Here is a 20382-nt window from a genome sequence, read left to right on the forward strand (position 1 = left end):
ACCTCAGTATGGAACCTCAGGTTGCCATAACAACCTAGGGAACTTGCTAATATACAGATTGCTGGACTCTATCCCCAGCTTCTGATTTAGTAATTCTGAGCAGCGCCCTCAAATTTGTATTTTTAACAAGTCCCTCAGTGATTCTGTTGTTATTGGTGTTGGTCTGGGGACCCCCCTTTGAAGAACACTGCTACAGATGATTCTAATGTTTGGGGGCCACTCAAGTGCGCTGCATTTAAAGTTATGCTTCTCAATTAGAAGCAGGTGTGCAGCAGTCACGTAGGAACCTTCTGGAACCTATAGTTTTCACTCTCACCCTTACCCTCATCTCAAACCAGCACATCCTAATGTGTTGCTTTCAACCTCTTCTTTGGAGTCATTGCTTTAAAGATCTTCCCGAGAATGATGCCTCAGTACTCAATATGCGCTGCTAGGTGGTCTCAGAGACCATCATCTTAAATAATTCATGTTAATGTTCCTTTACTCTTTAGGTATGTTAGGTCAGGCTTGGCTTTTTTGGTGAGCCTTACCAATATCCTGCCATCAGAATCTAGGTAGGACTGTCTGGCTAACTGGACACTGAGCTGGATTCTGAAGATCATTACACCAGCTGCCTAAGTGAACAACATCCCTGGATTTCAAGCGTGTTTTAGTTTATCATATCAGTACAAATAATGTCAAGAACTCAGATTTTTCCAAACCTTGCAGAGTTTGATGTGCCATGGACTCTACTGCCTTTTACAACCAGTTAAGTTGCTGAATCACTCTTATAAAATAAGAATGAGGAGCTCTGGTTTCTTGCTGTCCACGGCCCCTCATTGCATGGATACCTTCCGGCTCTGGTTGGATATAAGGATTTGTATATGTGACACGCAGAGCCTCCCTGCAAGGAAATATAATTTCTTTCTGACAATAATATCTACCCATGTAGAGTCCAGGGCAGCAGAAAAACACATCAAAGAAATCTTTCTGGTCTCTTTGCAGTGCCAGGTAATATCAGGGCCTGCTCTTCTGAGCAGGTAGGTCATGAGACTGACAGGAAGTTTGGACTGGAGTTTCTGATGCTGAAGCAACTAGACTGAAAGAATTCCATTTAGTCCTCAAAGTAAAAACCAGTATATACAGAGGCAGATAGATAGGGACGTTTGGCAGAAAAGTAATTGTGTACAATTATTTGTTCTTTTCTTTGCTAGTCTATTGTGAATACTTAGTACATATTATTATTTTGTTGGTAGATGCCTACTAGTGGCTTCTATTATTATTATTATTATTATTGCCATTATGACTGCTATTATTATGGAAGTGTAGTTCTCTGTAAAGAGAAATTAAAGAAATCTAAGTAATAGGTGTTTTCTAACCAAGGTATGCTCTTTAGCACTATATCATTGTCCTTTTGATCTAGGTGAAAGATGCTACCCGAAAGATTGCAAAGGCTTTTGCCATCTCCGGCCCATTCAACGTCCAGTTTCTTGTCAAAGGAAACGATGTCTTGGTAAGAAATGCCAAGGTGCTTGAGAGGACACCACTGCTGTGTTTGGTTATGTTGATTTGTGTCTTTCTGGTGATCTTGTCTGTGAGCACAGACAGAGCAGCTGAAACTCCTACAGCTGTTCATGTCTGAGGGTAGGTTGTTGTACAGCATAGAAAGCCTGCCTTGTTTGAAGGCAGAGGCCCTTGGTGACACTAATATATATGTCATAGTTCTGCAAAGCTCTCTGATCCACTGGAAAGAGGATCACTGTCTGCCATCTGGTATAGTACAGATGGACACAGTGACTATCATAAAGTAATCTGAATATGTTGAATAATCATAAATTGTATACACTGAAGTTTTAGATACTATTTATATACAAAAAATTGTTAAATCAAGTAGACTAGTCTTAATTAATTGAGTCTATTTAATGTAACCAATCAGTAATTAGTATTGGTTCAGCATCTACTATGTGAAATCATATGGTGGCAACAAAGATGTATACACAACAATCTTTGCTCTCAAAGAGATTCAGTTTGGTGAGGACTGGGAAGATGACTTTGTAGACACCTATAACATACGTTAGAATATAATAGCTGCTGGACGGAATGTACAAATACATCGTACTGGAGTCATAGAACAGAGAGAGCAAATCTGCTAGCCTGTGTCTGTGTGTGTGTGTGTGAACACACATACACGCACACGTGTGTGCCTGAACACATACTTGAATATCATATACCTGGTTTGGGGTGGCTTTCAAGGGAGATTTTGAATTTTAAGCTGGGTCTTAAGAATGACTGGAATTTTGACAAGTAAAGGAAGGGAGAGAGGACATTGTATTTACATAGAACATCTAAGAGAAAATTTGGCATATTTTAGGAGTTAATGACCAATTCAGTTTAGCAAGATCATTTTTCTAGGGAAATAGTGGAAGGTAAAGTTGGAAAGTAAAATTGGGATTAGGGAAACGGTATAAGATAACATAGACATATTGAGGCAAGAGAATAGAAAGCCTTAAAGTACTAGACTTTAATCTGATGGCCAGTGGAAACCCACTGAAGGTTTTTCAGTAGGGATGTGGCATTATCTGAGTTCTGCATTAAGATCTATCAGCAGTGTTTGGGGATGAAATTGTGGGAAATGGATGGAAAAAAGTCAGAATTCAACAATACTGACTAATAAGAAACTGGTTAGCAAATGTGTAAGCAGTGGGAGGGGAAGCAAGACGCCAGCAAAAGAGCCAGTCCTGGGGAAAAACAGCTAGAACCCCAGGAAAGGGAGGATATTAGTATGTTGTCATTTGGCTCTCACCATCTCTTGTCTTTTTTTTTTTTTTTTTTTTGGATTTTGTTATCTATCCAGGTGATTGAGTGTAACCTGAGAGCTTCTCGATCCTTCCCCTTTGTTTCCAAGACACTGGGGGTAGACTTCATTGATGTGGCCACCAAGGTGATGATTGGAGAGAGCATTGATGAGAAACCTCTTCCCACATTGGACCATCCCATAATTCCTGCTGACTATGTTGCAATTAAGGTAACATTAAAAAAAAAATCTATTAGCCATTTTTTTTAAGTTTCAAGGAAATTAAAGGAATAATTTTTCATCAAAAATAATTTTGAGGGGTACCTGGCTGGCTCAGTCAGTGGTAGAGAATGTGACTCTTGATCTGGGGGTCATGAGTTCAAGCCCCATGTTTGGTGTAGAGCTTACTTAGAAAAACTTTTTTAAAAAGTAAAAAAAAGGCCGCCCCAGGTGGTTTAGCAGTTTAGTGCCGCCTTCAGCCCAGGGCGTGATCCTGGGGGCCTGAGATCCCACATCAGGCTCCCTGCATGGATCCTGCTTCTCCCTCTGCCTGTGTCTCTGCCCCCCTCTCTTTCTCTCTCTGTGTCTCTCATGAATAAATAAATTTAAAAACATTTTTTTTAAAGTTACTTTATAAACCTTTTAACTAAAATGCTGGACTACGGATTTTTGATGTTTCCTTTGAATAGTGCACACAGGTAACAGGTTAACTTTATATGAACTTTCATCTCTTTCAAAAATAACAAAAAAATCATTTAGAATTACATAACTTCAAAACCAACTAGCTGAGTAAATTATAAACGATGTTAATGCAGCTGATTCATGGTGGTGTCAGTTTAGTTGGTAAACAGAAATTCTGGACATACTTTGTTAGGATAAGGCTTGAGTTGTGCCCCTTTTGAATTATGCCAAGACGTCAGGAATGCCTGGATCTTATAAAAGTGTTACCCTGTGGTGTCGGTTAAATTCTAACCTACCTTGGCCACCTTGCCTCATTCTTATTTTATTCAGCAACACAATTTTTCCACTTGCAAAGTTGAAATAGCAGTTACCATTCATGGTGGTGCCACGAAGGTAATGAAACTGATGGCATCTTTATGAGGGTTGACCAAAAAGGTTTAAGATTTGCTCACTAATTTCCAATATGTATGTATATTTCTCATAATACCTTAATAATAAAACCATTGTGCTCCTCCAGCTGCCTCAGTATGTCCATGCACAGAGTATGTATATTTATGACCTTTAACTACTTCACGGGGCAAGCATGAGGATTAGTGAGATACCATATAAATATGTTTGAATATTTTAGAAAAAACATACAACGGAATCAATTTATATTGTGTGATGTATTTATGCAACATTTACTTATTTTGGATGCCTTCAAACGATTTCCATTCCTATAGGTACTAGTGATCTCAAACATAACTGTGTTATAGCTGAGACTCTGACTTCTGACTTTTACAGTGGAAGCTTTAATAAGCTGAAGCTACAAATCAAAAAGTATTTATTAATCTTATTTAACTTAATAATTTAGGATGACTTGATTTTGTAGTGCGTTGCAATGGAATGTCACTTGTTATATTAGGGAAGGGTGGCAGTTTATTCCTGGAGACTATAATACAGCATAGATTGTTAAAGTTTTCAGTGAGAATTATTCATAGGTAAAAATACATAGGATTTTTTTGTTGTTGTTTGAGACCAATAGTAGAAGGCTCTGACAAATATTTCCACTGGATATTCCCTATATAAATTTCCAATTCATGTTTCTTAATTCATAGATGCAGAAATATACACACATACATATGTATAGGAAACAATATCCAACTAAAAACAATATTGATGGATAGATATTCATTTTTCAACATGCACTGTATCTTCCAGTTTACTTCCTTCCTAGTTACCATTGTATATGATTCTTGACTTTTTAAAAAAGAATTACTTATTTCTACTCATTCTTAACATAGGACTAGTGAGGTGGGTAGATGTCCATAGATGAGGGTACAGAAAAGATGGAGTGCAGAAATGTATAATAACTTGACTAAGAATGACCCCTAGCTAGAACTCCCAGGATAACTTAGGAGGGTACCAGAATCAAAGGAAGAATGGTCCACACCAGACAAACGGATAGAGATGCAAGAAATAAGGATTTGGTTCTTAGTGAATTGCACTGATAAAATAAATGAAAAAGAAACACTCCTATCTATGTTCTAGTTCACATGAAAGTTCTGGGCAAAAGTGTTCCCAAGCAGAATGTTTTTCAAAGCATTTTAAGAGGTGTCAACAACAGTTTAATGTCTCAGAAGTCAGCTTTCAGACAGACATTTCTGGCATGGTTGCCTGTTGCAAGTTCAAATGATCAGAAAAAGAAGAGGAATGTTTCAAAGGCCTACCAAGAAAAAAATGTGTTTGAACTCAGTGTTTGGGGAGACCAATGCCCAGTAGACTTTGTTTGAAATCACTCCAGTAAGAATATGTGTAGGCCAGATTAGAAACACTGGCCTAGACTGGTCACAGGGGCCCTATTTACAGAAATAATTTGTGATTATTTAACCCATGATTTTGGCCAAGAGCTCAAGAAATTCTTGGAACAGGGTTTTAAAGCTATTTTTCAAGTCAGATGCTTGGACCAAAGAGATTTTTTATGTGTCTACCATAGCCTAAATGAATCCTGTGAGAGATGATTCACTAAATATATTTATCCTCTCCTATTCCTTTTATACCTTTCTCTCACATATTTTTCCTCCCCATTATTTCTGACAGGCTCCAATGTTTTCCTGGCCCCGGTTGAGGGATGCTGACCCCATTCTGCGATGTGAGATGGCTTCCACTGGAGAGGTAACTAGTTAATGACCCATGAACACTTTCATTAAACCTACTTTGAAATCTATGGTTTTATGATCTGAGTATAATACAGTAAGTAAGTTACTAAGTATTAAGGGGACAGAAACTTCTGTTATCAGAGTAGGTCTGAAAGGGCTTAAGAATTTTGAACTAAAGAAGAATCTTAGACCTCTGTGGACCAGAGTCTAAATTTTGACTTATATTTAATTTGTGAATATAATATATGTGTTCCTAATTCATTTCCACATTACACATTGAGAACAGCTTCCAAATATCTCTTTAGATGTCTAAGTAAATATCTCCTGGGTCTTTCTGTTTTAAATTTTAAGGTCTTTCTATAATGGCACTTCCCACCCCCAGCCTCCTCATCTGCTTGCTGCTATGAAATTAGATCATTGGATTTTTACTAGCAGTATGTAGAATGACTGTACAGCATTAGAAAGATCATGGACCTAAACAGTGTGGAATCGGTAGATAAATGCAAAATCCCCAAACAACTTTCAAAGCAGCTTGAATCTCCTGGGGACTATCTAAAAACCTATAATGGAATTGGCCACTGGATGTCCCTCTTCACTTGTGTTGGGATGCTTGTCAGCTGAAGGTTTCTTTAAGAATGTGAACTGTGTTTCTTGTAGAGAGCTGTCAGATTCTAGAAAGTTCCCTACATGTCAGTGTCAGGGCATTTTATGAATCACCTAGCCCTTGACAGACTTACTAGATACAACCTTCAGATTCTCATCAGTGCACATCAGAGTGGCAACATCAGACTGTGAGGCATCATTGTTTCCTCCTGCTATTAAGGAACACCTGAAAAGGGAAAATATTTAATTACAATAAATACGTGACGTTTTATGTGGTTGCCTGGTTACAAGCAACATCTGTGATGAGAAGTTAAGTGAGACAGGAAGGCAGGCAGTGAGGAATAAATGGCTATCTTGTTTGTATTTGGACTGGAGATTGCCTTATCTTAGCTCCTTTGCTGCTGCTTTTAATTTAATAGGTGAGAAAACCCAGCTCTAAAACGAGGGGCCTGCATTACAGTTCTCCGCTGTTTAAGGAGATACTCTTCAGGTTCATCTGGATCCCATGGTCACCGGGTAGCAGGCGTGTTTACAGCAGATCCAGGATTCAGATCAGGGAGAGATGTTTTTCTTTGTGCTGCTTTCTCTAGTGTGGGAAACTTATTTTCAGTGCCTCTGTCCATTCTGCTTCCAGACATACATTATTGGAGTTGCTGAACTATGAAAATATGAAAGAATTAGAAGCTCAGCTCACCTTTGTTCTTATCTATTTGAGAAATATAGAGATAATTCTTCTTCCATTATTAGAGTCATACTTCCAGGTGTCACTGGGTGTGATGCTACAAGGCCTGATTTCATAACTGAAATCAGAATAATAATTCTAGCTTAGTGAGATCTTAGTTATGCTTCAAAGAGACATTTTCAGTGTTCAAATGGCTTGTTGAGGGATTAAATTAACCTTTACCTCTTGATCTAGGTAAGGGGTATTTTATTCTCTTAGTGGCAAGGTGGGAATGTTAGTCCAAAGCTTACTTGAATATCGGACTGATTTCTATGTATTTTGTAGAAACCTGACTGTTCTCTATGTATTTTGCTGAAACCTGTGTATTGTTGTGTCTGCTTTTATGATGAAATTGCCTCGTCCTGTCGATAGAATTTGGGTCTCATTAACTGAGGGTGACATGACTTAAGCTAGTTGGCCAGTAATTGGCCAAAGATAGTGTTCGCTGTAGAGGGAAAAGCAACATGGACTGGGGGTTGGCTGAAGGTCACAGTTATGAGAACATCCCTTTTACAATATGGGAGTCATTTGCTTAAAGAATGAATTTAGCCATCAGTGTTATTTACTATAATGGTGGTTCTGTACCTGTGCCAAATGATGATATGTATGGCCAGATCTATTCCCATCATGCTCAAATATACCACTTGTTCTACCGTTATGGTGGCCATTTTTGACTTGTAGTCATATAGCAGCACAATTACCCGAGATGAAACTTCTGTGTATCCTGACATTATACATTAGTTTGGATTTTTGTTTTGTTTTGTTTTGTTTTGTTTGTTTGTTTACATCTGGCTGTGGTATTTAGAACTAGTAGCAGGGTGTTTCCGTTCATTTTATGAAAATGATTTTTTTTAAAAAGGTCCTTTGAGATTTTCCTGGATTTATTGAATTTCTCAGAAGGCTTTCTCATAAGCCGTATGAAATGACTCCTAACCAATTGATCAGCAGTTATGCATTTGTGCTACTGACCCATGAATTCATGCACTGTGGCATTGCATACATAATATACTCTGTTATTTAAACATTAAGTCATATTAACATTTGGTAACTTACCACATTATGGACCAGGCACTATGATTTGTATCCAAATAACTCACAGTAGAATCCAGTTATGTTACTCCATGGAGTGTTGTTGGAGAGAGAAAGAATTGCTTATTCATTCATTATGCTTAATTAAAAACATAAGATACATCTGCCCTGGCAAGCTTTTTAATTCCAGAATTCAGACTGCATGGTCTTTGGGCAAGTCAATAAAATCTAGCAAAGGGCTCTACGAGTAAAGTGTTTTCCATTTGTATTTATTTATTGGTAAGAGCTGTTGACTAGGATTTGCTTTCCTTTTATTTTATTTTTTAATTTATTCTAAACAGGTGGCTTGCTTTGGTGAAGGCATTCATACAGCTTTCCTAAAGGCAATGCTTTCTACAGGGTTTAAGATACCCCAGAAGGGCATCCTGATTGGAATCCAGGTAAGTGGTGTGTGGTTGTGTGCATGCCCTTGGGCACATGCTAGGAGTGGCTGGGAAAGGACCTTAATTGTGGAATAAAAGAGGAGAGATCTTAAGTCCACTAAAGAAAACAGCAACTAATAGAAAAAATGGACACTTGTTCTCTATATCTTCCCTGTGTTTTGCCTTTTTCCATTGCAGCAATCAATACAAATAAGTGCCTAAATAAAATGAACAGAAAGAAAATGTCTCTAGTAAAAAGGGTATTTGTTCTGAAAAGGACTTAGGATGCCTTAAACAGGAATCTCTTCTATTCCTTGGTTCTATCTTTTCTATATGTTCTGCTCTTCGTTCTTCATCCTTAGCTTTCTGTAAAGTGGGAGTCTCACCTCTTCCTTCTCTCTGTCTCTGTCTCTGTCTCTATTTCTTGACTTTCTCCTTTGCCATCTCATGACTGTAGTATTCACTGTCCTATCCATAACTTTCACCTTTAAATCTTCATTCTCGGTCATCCCCTATTTTCAACTATCTTCTGGATACCCCTTTCTGGACGTCTCAAGCCCAACACATCCCAAGCTGAAGCTATGTTATCCCTTCCTGACCTCTGTTCCTTTCTTCCTTATAGTCATTCATTCACATTTCAATTTCTGCTATAGATCATCCACAACTTATGGTGGGGTCATGTCTCAATACACCCATCATAAATTGAAAATGTCAGAAAGTCAAAAATGAGTTTAATATACTGACCCTCCTGAGCTTAGTATGGTTTACTTTAAGTGTTCTCAGAACACTTTATGTGAGCCTACAATGGGGCAAAATCATCTAACACAAAGCCTGTTTGTAATAAAGGATTGCATATCTCACGTAATTTGTTGAATACTATATTAAAAGTGAAAAGCAGAATGGTTGTTAGGTGTATGGGTTGGTTATCCTCATGGTTGTGTGGCTGACTAGGAGCTGCTGCCACCCACATCATCAGAGAGTGTCCTATACTGCTACTTGCTAGCCTGGGAAAAGATCAAAATTCAAAATTCAAAGTATGGTTGGTACCAAATGTGTATTGCTTTCACTATTGCAAAGTTGGACCTTTTTAAGTCAAGGACCATTTGTAAATGTCAAAGATCCAAAGCCGAAGAAGACATGGACATTATTTGAGGGATTTTTCTCACTCCATGACTGATTGAAAGTTCTTGAAGGGAAGTAGCTTAATGGGCTTTAGAAAGTTAGCAGAGCCCACAATATACTGGGGAGGTTCTTGAATTTTATTATTTGGTTAAGTCTTCTGAGTCAAAGCAGGGTGAAATAATTATAAATAATTATAAGACAATATCTTTATACAATGAAAAGGCCATTATTGGTGTATTTTTGCAAATCAAATGGAAATCTCAGGGAAAAATGATAGCCAAGAAACTTCGATTACTCCTTGTAATAATTATTGCAAGAATGTACAGACTGTTCTGTTTATAAATTTTCCTGAAAAATACTAAATGCTTCCCACCTGGTCATTCACTTACATTTAAGGTTAGGAATTCTTGGGTCCTATAAAAACAATAGATGGTCACCCCTGCTGTACTTTTAATAAGCCCAAACCCTGCATGGTTACAAAAAAATCAATAAAAATATAATTAGAGCAGTACCAGGTATTCTCAAGCCAGTGGGTGATTATTATAGATACCATCTCATTAGGGTGTCTTAATATCAGCAAATTAGACTGGAGACTAGATCGGTAGTGGCTCTGGAGAAGTTTCTGCAAAGATCAACTTGGAATTCTGCTTTATAAAGGTGCCAAAAGGGAGATGGAGAACAGTTAGAGCAGAGGCTAACAAGATGACTTGCAATCGTCAAGCTTAATGGCAGGTTGGAGACACATCACACCATATGAGAGACTCATCATGTTATAAATGAGTATTAAGTATTATTAAGTCACAAGTATGAGAGTATTTGCCCAACTTCCAGTGATGGCTTAAAGTTTAATGTGAGACCTGGGGGCATTCAGAGGAGACCATGCCCTTAGTCCCCGTCTTCACAACTAATCATAATAGTGCTAACATTTTAAAATACCAGTTTAAGAGGCAGTGATGTATAAAATTGTGCCTTGTTTGGTTCTAGTGCCGCAGGGAAATATTAAGCAAAAATTAATTCGATCCCTATAAAATATTTGTATGATTTTGGCATCAGTGAACAGAATTTTTTGCTTTATAGGTGAAAAAAAAAAGAGGGTTTTGTAGGGTAAAAAGAATTTTCTTAAAGGAATGAGGTTCTTCTGCCCAAAGAACTTTTTTCTTGCAAGTGCACAATGTTAGGGCTTTAGATATGTATCTATTTTAATTAAAGAGTTTTAAAAGCATATTTAAAGAAACGTTTATTGTAAAGTTGTATTTAATACAGTATTTGTAGCGGTGGTAAAATTGATCAGTGGGAGATAGGTAAGAGTCACTCTCTGACCTACTCTATGTGGGCGGCAAGGAAGAGCTGCCAGGGGCAGCAGTTCATATACAGCCTTTCTGTTACCATCTGGGGGATTTTCATGGAGAGTGATTTTTAAAAATGTAACATCATAAATTTAACTGAACAATATGACAGGATATACTAACCAGAGCATTAATGGCTAGAAATATCACTGGGTGTCTTAGCATGGGACCAAATCTAACCTCCTCCTTTTACCCAAACTTCATAGAAACTGTGAATAAAGTAATTAAGTTTCCACATTTCAGGATGCATTGTATTTTTTTTAATCATTCTATTTAATGTGATTCTGCATGGTCAGAATAATTCATATGGACTTGTTCAAATATATAAAGTCAGAACTGAGAAGGACCTAAAAAAAATACTGCTGACATACAAATGGGCATGAGGGCCAGTAAATACGAAGGAACACATCCAGTTGAGTTATCGAGTGAAGTTCTAAGAAAGAAATCCACAACTGCATTTTGACTTAAGATAATCATTCATTTAGCCTGATGCTGTAGAGACTTAACTCGGAGAAGAGCACCGGTAGCCAGCACCACTGCAGTTAATTTGCTTTATTATTCCTTCATGGAGAAGTGAGGAAGATAGTACCTGTCCCATTTATTTGAGGGAAAGGCCTTTTTGTTTTATCTCCCCACCTTGACCCAGCTTCCCGCTATGAACCTGAGGATTTAATTGAAGATACCTTCACTCATTAATGTTCACAATAGGTTGCAAGAGAAAATTGGGAGAAAAGAGAAATTATGGAGAGAGAGGTAAAAGTGACCCTGAGCCAGGAAACATTTTTTTCTTATTTTTGATAGTTTAACACATATTTATAATAGTAATTTCTTACTAGCAAGTATCAGCCACTTCTCAGCATTTAGTAAATAGTGTGTGTGTGTGGGGGGGGCACACATGCTAATTTGTGATACTGCAGTCTTCCTAGCCTCTTATTTCTCTTCTCTTTCCCATCCTATTCCTTTATACACAGCGCCTCTGCTTCTGCCCTCCCAGAGTTAAATCCTATGGGACAAATTACCCAAGGAATTTGAAATAGTCATAACATCAATTGTGTATAACGAGAACTTAGAAGGGAAAAATCAAGATTTAGATTTTGTCAAAGGATTCTTGTCAACTATTACATGCACTAAGTCTCTTAACACGAGGCTTTCTATAGGCTCACATCCTAACATAAGAAAGGCATAATGTAGATTTTATGGCAACAAAATCATCTTTGATTTTCCTGCAATATTTCCAGCTTCCTTTCATCCCATCAGGATTTATTTTTAGGTGCTATGAGTAGGCAATCTGCCTTATTTTGAAGTTTTCTGGAACACCCTTTAACAATAAATGATTTACTCTAGAGTAGATCAAGAGCACTCACTGTTTTTTCCCCTCTGATTGGGCTATTCAGTGATGTTTGTGGAGTGGCGAGCACCATCCTGACATCTGCGCTTCAGCATTGCTCGGAAACACAAAGCAAGCATTTTATTTGAAAAATACAACTCCAAGTGACATGAATAACCTTTTATCTTCAATACAGAATTATTAGGAACAACCATAGAGTTGTCGATGCAGACGTCCCTATAGAGTCCACAGGCACCACACAGTATTAACTTGGCTTTCTGTTCTGGAGCCAGAAGTTGGATTAATGTGAAAGTGATAATTGGAGGAAATATATATATATATTTTCATTTTTAAAGGACTTTCCTTCTTATAAACATTTTCCAGGAAATAAATCAGCTTGTACTTTTCACCTTTAGTAACAAATGGTTTCTTACCCAGGTATTTTCAATCAGCTATTAAATCTGGGGCTACTCAGATACAAGCTGACAGCTGTAATTTCTTTTTGTAGAGAGGCTGTTTTATGTGTCACAAGTGTTCAATACATGTTTGATAGAAGTTTATAATGTGGCTATGAAAGCCAACACCCCAGACCAGAAGGCAGAGTGGTTCCCTGGCTGGGAACTGCCAATACTGTCATGTCGGATATTTATCTTTTCCACTTGGGGGACAGCATTGAAACAGCTCCATAATGAGGTTCTGACTGGTGTCTGCGGGTCTTAGAGGACTTGCTGACTTATTTTACTTTAAAATAGCAAAGAAAAAAAATTACATTCTGGTACTCCTTCCTTAACATTTTTCATTGTGACTTTGGCCAAGGTGAATGCATCTTCACCTTAAATTATAAGATGAGTGAAGGATTGTTCCCCTATTCCCTCTTCCCTCCTACCCCTAAACTTAAGTGTGCATCAGAATCACCTGGAGGGTTTATTAAAATGCAGATTACTGGGATTCATCCTCAGAGTTCCTGATTCCAGAGATCTGAGGTGGGGCCCAAACTTTTATAGTTTAAACAAATTCCCAGGTGATGCTGGTTTCCCTGGGAACCACATTTTGAGAACCACTGTACTTGTGAAACGATATATTTTTTAAAGATTTATTTTAGAGCGAGAGTATGGGGGGAGGGGCAGAGGGGGGAGAGAGAGAGAGTCTCAGCCAGACTCTGCTCTGAGCATGGAGCCCAATGCGGGGCTTGATCCCATGACCCTGAGATCATGACATGAGCCGAAACCAAGAGTTGGGTGCTTGACCAACTTTGCTGGCCAGATGCTCCTAAAATGATATTTTATTTTATTTTATTTTTTTGAAATGATATTTTAGAAAATGGTTTCAGTGTTATGTTATCACATGGCCATATCTTATTTATGACATTTTGCTAGGGGAAAACTTAAGAAATTGAGAATAGTTCGTTTTATACACAATTAATGTATCAGTTAACAAATAAGCTGTTGGACAATTTTATATTGATTCTTCTAATGTGCTCTAGCACTTACTCAAGTCTGTCCTGTGTTCAGCAGGAGGTCACAATGTAATGTTCCAAATCAGGGAAATTTGACAAAATTCAGAAGTTCATTTAGAATATTTCATGTATATTTGCTATATTTTAAGGAACCCTAAAATATGAAGAAAACCTAAGATGCCATCTAATTCAGCCCCTTGCTTTCCAAGAAGAATCAAACTTGAAAAGTGATTATCCTTTTCTTCTATTTAACCTATTCTTAAAGAGACTGCCATATGCCTCATTAAATTGCCCTAATGTTACTGCATTACTCTGATTTCGTACTTATTTGTTTCCTTTTTTTATGTCTAGCCTTGAGCTTCTTGCACATCAGGCCCATTTCTTCCTGTTGGTCCAAGCAGGAATGGAAAGCTACTATCCTGGGCATGGTTACAATTTGTACTCTAGAAGACTGTCCATGAATAACCCCTGAGCTTGCCTTAGCTGAGATTCATCCAGTTGCATTTATCTTTTCTATTTGCCAATAGTTTCCTCTCATAAAACTGCAGTTCTGGGATTGAGAGGGACTGAATCTGAAAGAATTTTATATTTGAACATAGTCTTTGGAGTCTTTCCCTAGGATTTAGATCTGTTCTCAGAAAGCCTCTGCAAGTAAATATTAGGAGGTTTTATGGGCTGAACATTATCAAAATTGTACAAGGATCTTGATGTGTTTTGTTATCGCAATTCTTAGTTTCTCTGAGACTCTGAAATAAGATCATCTCCTTGATTTTTTTTTTTTTAGCCATTACCAGTATGGTTTCTAAATAGATTATAAAACATTTACTGAAGTAACCAAATTATTTCATCTATAAACGTTATAGAAAGCAGCCAAAATGTTCTCATGTAAGGCAAAATAGATATGTTTTTAACTGTGTATGATGTTTATATTCTGTTTAGCTCAGTTCTCAAACATTCAAGTTAATGAGGTCAAGGTAGGGAGTTCTGGGTAGGCCACTTAGCTTTTTTTTTTTTTCTTTCACCCTGATCACTGGTCTTGCAAATATTGGCTTGTGGTCACAAAAAGGAGGTAAGTTCCAGAATGGTGGAACTCGGGTGACAATGTGCAGGAGTCCACAGAAAATAGGACCAGATGGGTCCAGCTGAGGCTCTAGGAAGTTCACAGCAATGGGTTCTAAGAAAATATCTGAACAGTGAGATGGAACATGAGGGAAGCCTGTTTGGAAGTAAGGTATATGTGTGGAGGAAGTTGACTTGTATTTGAAGTTTGATGGCCAGTAGAGAATCCAGGCTTGGGAACTAGGGTGCAGGGGCAGGAATCTAGTCCTTGTTTAGTCTTCAAAATAAACATTTTAATAATAATAATTAATACTTAATGAGAGCTATGAATGGACAAGTAATTGTGCTAAGTTCCCGTACTGACAGTTATAAATCAACTCACTGAATACTCACAAGGACCCTTTAACAAAGACACTGTTACTATTCCCATTTAACAGGTGAGGAAAGTGCAACAGAGAGGTTAAGTTGCTCAAGTTCACACAGCTTATTGTAGAGCCCCCCAAAATAGATACACTACTTTGTTCACTGCTGTTTTAAAAATGAAGAGATGGAGACTCAAAGACATTAACTTTTCTAAGAACACGCTAAAAATGAATAGTAAAACCAGGATCTGAAATGCAGCTTAGTGACTCTAGAGCCCATTCTTTTTTGCTCTTTACTTTAGAGGTAATGCAAAATTGAGTCCCAAATGGTTGACTTCTTGCAGGGAGGTGTGCACAAGCTGCTAGGACAGGGCACAGTTACCTAAGAGCAGGACCAGTTAGAATTCAGCAATTAGAACTGGTTGAACAGGCGGACTGGTCAGCAAGGCTGCCCTGGTTTTGATCTCCTAACCCAGGTCTTTAAATTCTCCCTCACTAGGGGAAAGATCCACATAGGACTGAGTGGATCTTAATCTGCAGACAGAGTGGATTAAGTAGGGAGTGGAGGAATTTGAGAGCAAGGTGAAAAGTCAGACTGTAGCGAGCAAGACAGTGTGGATGTCATCTTATCTATATTGGGAAGTAAGTAGAACTCCTACTCACTATAGGAGGATTAAAGGATCAGACTTGCCACCTTTGAACCTTTGACTATAAAGCACCTGGCAACGTACGGCATCGTCTTCCATGATGGCGTCAGAGAGTACCATATTGCAGTATACCTAGAAAGTGAATTTTGTTAAATTCTTTTAATTTCAGCAATCATTCCGTCCCAGATTCCTTGGTGTGGCTGAACAATTACACAACGAAGGCTTCAAGGTATGCAATATTAATTTTTTTCAAGTCTTTTTCTATAAGCATTGAAATCTATTCACAGAAGAGAATATTAATGATTCTTAAGGAATGAAATAGCTCAAAATATATCCTTTCAACTTGAAAGGTTTAACTAACTTGATAGTTTCAAAACTTCAATAGAATAAAATTATTAGAAAGACCAGTTTTAAGTTATAACAAAGGTACCATAAACTCCACAGAAGTTGGCAGCTACAAACTTAGAAGGTTTCGTTTACGCAGAATTGGGACCAAGGTTCAATGCATTTCCCATATATTTTTCCTTTATCCTTTTCTTGTTTCGATACGAAGTCACCGTCTTCAGCTGCTGCGGTTATAGGCAACACTTTTTTTTTTTTTTTTTGCCATGAATACCTCTACACAAAGCCTAGTTCAGTAAAATAAAGTGATTCCCGAGGCTCAGAGTGGGCCTGTGGTCATGGGGCTTTATTGATCTGATGATGATGAATCCTCAGCTGTGAATCATTCTTTGTTTCTTCCTCTACAAAAGCTTTTTTGGTTTTGTAGTAACCAAATTGTAATAACCAATTGAGGTTATTAAATTGTTCCTTAGAATATTTTAAGCATACTCAGTGTCCGTGACTCAGGACAGCAAGTCCAAATCTCTGTTCATGGTATTATTGCTTCTCATATATACCACTTTCTTCTACTTTATGTTTTAAATGACACGTGTATCCCAATAGGCTTCTTTGCTCTGCGAAAGCCTTCCCTGTGATATAGTAACTGACTTTTCCCTTTTAAATGCAGCTTTTTGCCACGGAAGCCACGTCAGACTGGCTCAATGCCAACAATGTTCCTGCCACCCCAGTGGCATGGCCGTCTCAGGAAGGCCAGAATCCCAGCCTCTCTTCCATCAGAAAGTAAGCACTGGGCACACTTCTATCCTCCCACAGCTAGAGGATTAACTTTGGGAGCCAATATGATGAAAATATTTCACTTTACCCTATTGCAATTCTTCTAAAAGTCCTCTTAGCCATTTCAGATGAATAAATCTGTGGATCTGTTTCATTCTTGTGAATTTTGCTGTTAACTATAACATATTTGTGTGCATGGTGATATGTAGCATCTTTCAAAATATCTTTTAGTTAGGTTGCATTCCTTGATGGACACCGAGATCCCAGTGATGAGAATCAGAGACGTGGAGAACATAATGCAGCACTTTATATTTTACATCAAAGTTATATTATATACAGATGTGTATATCAGGTATAAGATTGGCTAGCGGCATTTCTCCAAGGTTGTGCAACAATAAATCAGCCCAACTTATTGAGCACTTGCTATATGCAGGAGGCTGTGATGAGTGATAGGATAGCACCATCCATTGAACTGCCTAACTTACTGTTCTCTGATCAGGTTGGTTGTTATATGCCTTAGGCTATGTCGTCATGAGATTTGATAAGACATGTTATTTTCATGCATTACGTGAGTCTTTAGGAACTCCATTACATACATCCACACTTATAGATGTACGTGACATAGGTATATGAGATAATTCTTAGTTATTCCAGGATATAGCTACCATTTTTTAGGGCTCTCAAGAAGGCAACCTATAACTCAGTAGCAAATTTTTAAAAGATGGGCAAATCGTTCAGCCCTTAATAGACTTCCAATGATGCTATAAGCACTTGGTTAGGACTTTGTAATAACAATTATTAGCATTACTTCATGCTTTGGACATTTAAGTGTCTCCTAGTGCATGTAGCAGTCCCACAACAGAATGTGAAGTGGTTTAATTCAAAATCAGATGACTTGTGTTCTCCTACTGTTATCTGAGAGGCACTGGGAAGCAGGCAGTGAGGTAAAGTTCATCTGGGAGTTGGGCGTATGGGGGTAGAATGGACTTCAATATTGGAGGAAAAAATCTCCTTGTAAAACAAGTAAATACCTATCAAATTGCCAATTCTTCCATAGATAGACAGCATTTGAGAAAGAAAGCCCTTTCCATTTAATCAGACTCTCACCAGAATTCTTTCAAGAACACAAAAAATTGTAACCCCCAAATGAGTGTAATTTGAACCCCTCTTTAGGCATAGAGGAGGGTAGGTGGTGGTCGACTCAGTATGACACTGACTTGAATGGTGTAAGAGAATAATTACGTTAGTATTTTAAAAAACTAATTATAAAATATATAGGGCCACCTACAAACTTTTGTTTATTTTGATTATTCATCCAGATTGATGAGAGATGGCAGCATTGACCTGGTGATTAACCTCCCCAATAACAACACTAAGTTTGTCCACGATAATTATGTGATTCGGAGGACAGCTGTTGACAGTGGGGTTCCTCTCCTCACCAATTTCCAGGTATGTTTGTTTCCTCAAATATAGCTACATGCAGGTTCTTATTTCTGCACCTCCCTTAAGAGTGCTCATCAATGTATGCACATCCCTCTTCTCCCCTTCTTGTAACATTCAGAATGCAGAAGAATTTTTAAATAGAATCTAAAATAATGGTGCTATTATGGTAGGTCATGTCCTAACGGAGACAGTTGGTGATCAAGCAATTGAGATAATCAAAAGCCATGGAGAGCCATGCTCTCTCATTAGCCATACAATTATCTTTTAAATAAAAAGTGTGGTGTGACATGGAATAAAGACACAAACTTTTATTCCATTGTTTCTAAATGAAAGGCACCACATAAGAGCAACAGGTTAATGATAATTGAGGAACCAGGTATCATGCAAGCGCTTGTCCAATTCACAGAAAATGATCACATGAGGTATGTTTAGCCCGACTTGGACATGATGTATCAAATTTACCACCAAGAAGATCCGTACTTCAAGACACATTAACTTTCCACCCATCATGCTTTTTCACCCTAAATTTGTTTTAATCCCTTGGAGAGTTGGGGAGCAGGATAAATTTATTTTGGTAAGGTCTGAGATATAGGAGAAGGTCCCGAAAAAATAAATCCTTTTGTGTCTTTCATCACATGTCCCTTTGGAAATTGTTTGCTCCAGCTTCCTTAAATATTCATTTTTGTGTCATGTGGTTCCCTAAGATTCCTTCCCTTTTGATTTCAGGTGACCAAACTTTTTGCTGAAGCTGTGCAGAAATCTCGCAATGTGGACTCCAAGAGTCTTTTCCACTACAGGCAGTTCAGTGCTGGGAAAATGGCATAGAGAAATAGACACTCAGCTCTCTCCGAAATCAACCCAAGCCACACTGTATCTGAAAGAACTGAATCCCAGCCATCTTCCATACAGACAAATATTGATACGAAACTATTTCAGTTTACCTGGTTATGCCTTAATATTCTTTCCTTTCACAAATTATTGTCAGCCCCTTTTTACAAACCTTCCATAAACTCCTCCCTAAATAACTTGTCCTTCATGAGAATTCATCTGTGTTCTAATGCCTTATTTTTGGTGGGCTAAGCTTACCTACGTGCTTTTTTGCAGTTAACATTTTATGGTGCTGATTAACAATGATCAAGGTAGAAAACATTGCTACTCTGTCTTCTGAACTATTACTATACATACTTTCAAGACACTATTGTCATTGCTTTTAAATAGCATCTGCCACACTCAGGACATTTTCAACAAGGAAGAAGAGTATAAAAATTTGTTAAAATGAAATACAGATTTAATTTATGAACCCCTTCGTCATGATGTTTGTGTAATGTATCTTTTTGATAATTATTCTCCATTATCTGGCTCATCCAGGGATATCGCTATCCCTTTTCACAGTACTGAATTTGAGAAGTGACAGAGGTCTTTAAAGTATGGATTTCCTTAAAGCACGCTGGTTTGCAGCCTTGTGTTTTTGAGTATGTTAGCAGATGCTAGATACCACTGAGGTGGTTTTCTGTTCTCATTTTCCTTTGGATTTTAACCTGAGCCAAGTGAAATCTTCAGACTGATGCCCTCTCTCCCCACCCCTGACTCCCCACCCCCTGCCAAATTTGGAATAACTTGGAAGTTATGTCCATTCCCTTCAGATGATAGATTCTGTTGATCTACTGAGCCCCACACTGCACTATGAAATCTACACATTTTAAGCACAAGGCCCCCATTCCTTCTGCGTACAAGAAAAGTCCTTCCTGCAGGGCAAACTGTGTCATTTTTAAACTTTTTGTGTTATTACAAGTGCTCTAATTGTAAACTTTTAAATAAAATACTATTAAGAGGCAGTATGTTTGTATTCTTGCATTTATTTTATTACTTTTTTAACATTGATTTAACTGATTTAATAAAATCAGTTCACTTCTCTGATGAAACACAGTTTTAGGCCAGGATTATGTCTCTTTTCTTTTTTCTATACAAAGTCATATAGGATATGAATGGGCAAATTAATATTAAAAGGCACACCCAGGCTGTTATATTTTTCCTTTTTTTCTTGTTCCCTCACCTTGTGTATAAGTCTCATTAAAAAATTTATCACAAAAAAATAAAAATAAAAAAAATAAAAAATGTATCACATTGTTATATGGTT

General features: G+C 37.7%; 1 protein-coding gene across 1 annotated transcript in view; it reads left to right on the top strand.

Moving 5' to 3' along the window:
* CPS1 (carbamoyl-phosphate synthase 1) overlaps positions 1-20080 on the top strand; it is a 122219-nt gene extending 102139 nt beyond the window's left edge. Inside the window, exons 30-37 of the mRNA XM_055345190.1 lie at positions 1403-1492; positions 2834-3004; positions 5534-5608; positions 8287-8385; positions 15856-15915; positions 16696-16808; positions 18122-18251; positions 18972-20080. Of these exons, the coding sequence (XP_055201165.1) occupies positions 1403-1492; positions 2834-3004; positions 5534-5608; positions 8287-8385; positions 15856-15915; positions 16696-16808; positions 18122-18251; positions 18972-19070 (837 nt within the window). The 3' untranslated portion in view covers positions 19071-20080. The remainder of the gene's footprint in view (positions 1-1402; positions 1493-2833; positions 3005-5533; positions 5609-8286; positions 8386-15855; positions 15916-16695; positions 16809-18121; positions 18252-18971) is intronic.
* Positions 20081-20382: the final 302 nt, after the last annotated feature.

This window comes from Nyctereutes procyonoides, unplaced genomic scaffold (assembly GCF_905146905.1).
Source record: "Nyctereutes procyonoides isolate TBG_1078 unplaced genomic scaffold, NYPRO_anot_genome, whole genome shotgun sequence".
Classification (NCBI taxonomy): Eukaryota; Metazoa; Chordata; class Mammalia; order Carnivora; family Canidae; genus Nyctereutes; species Nyctereutes procyonoides.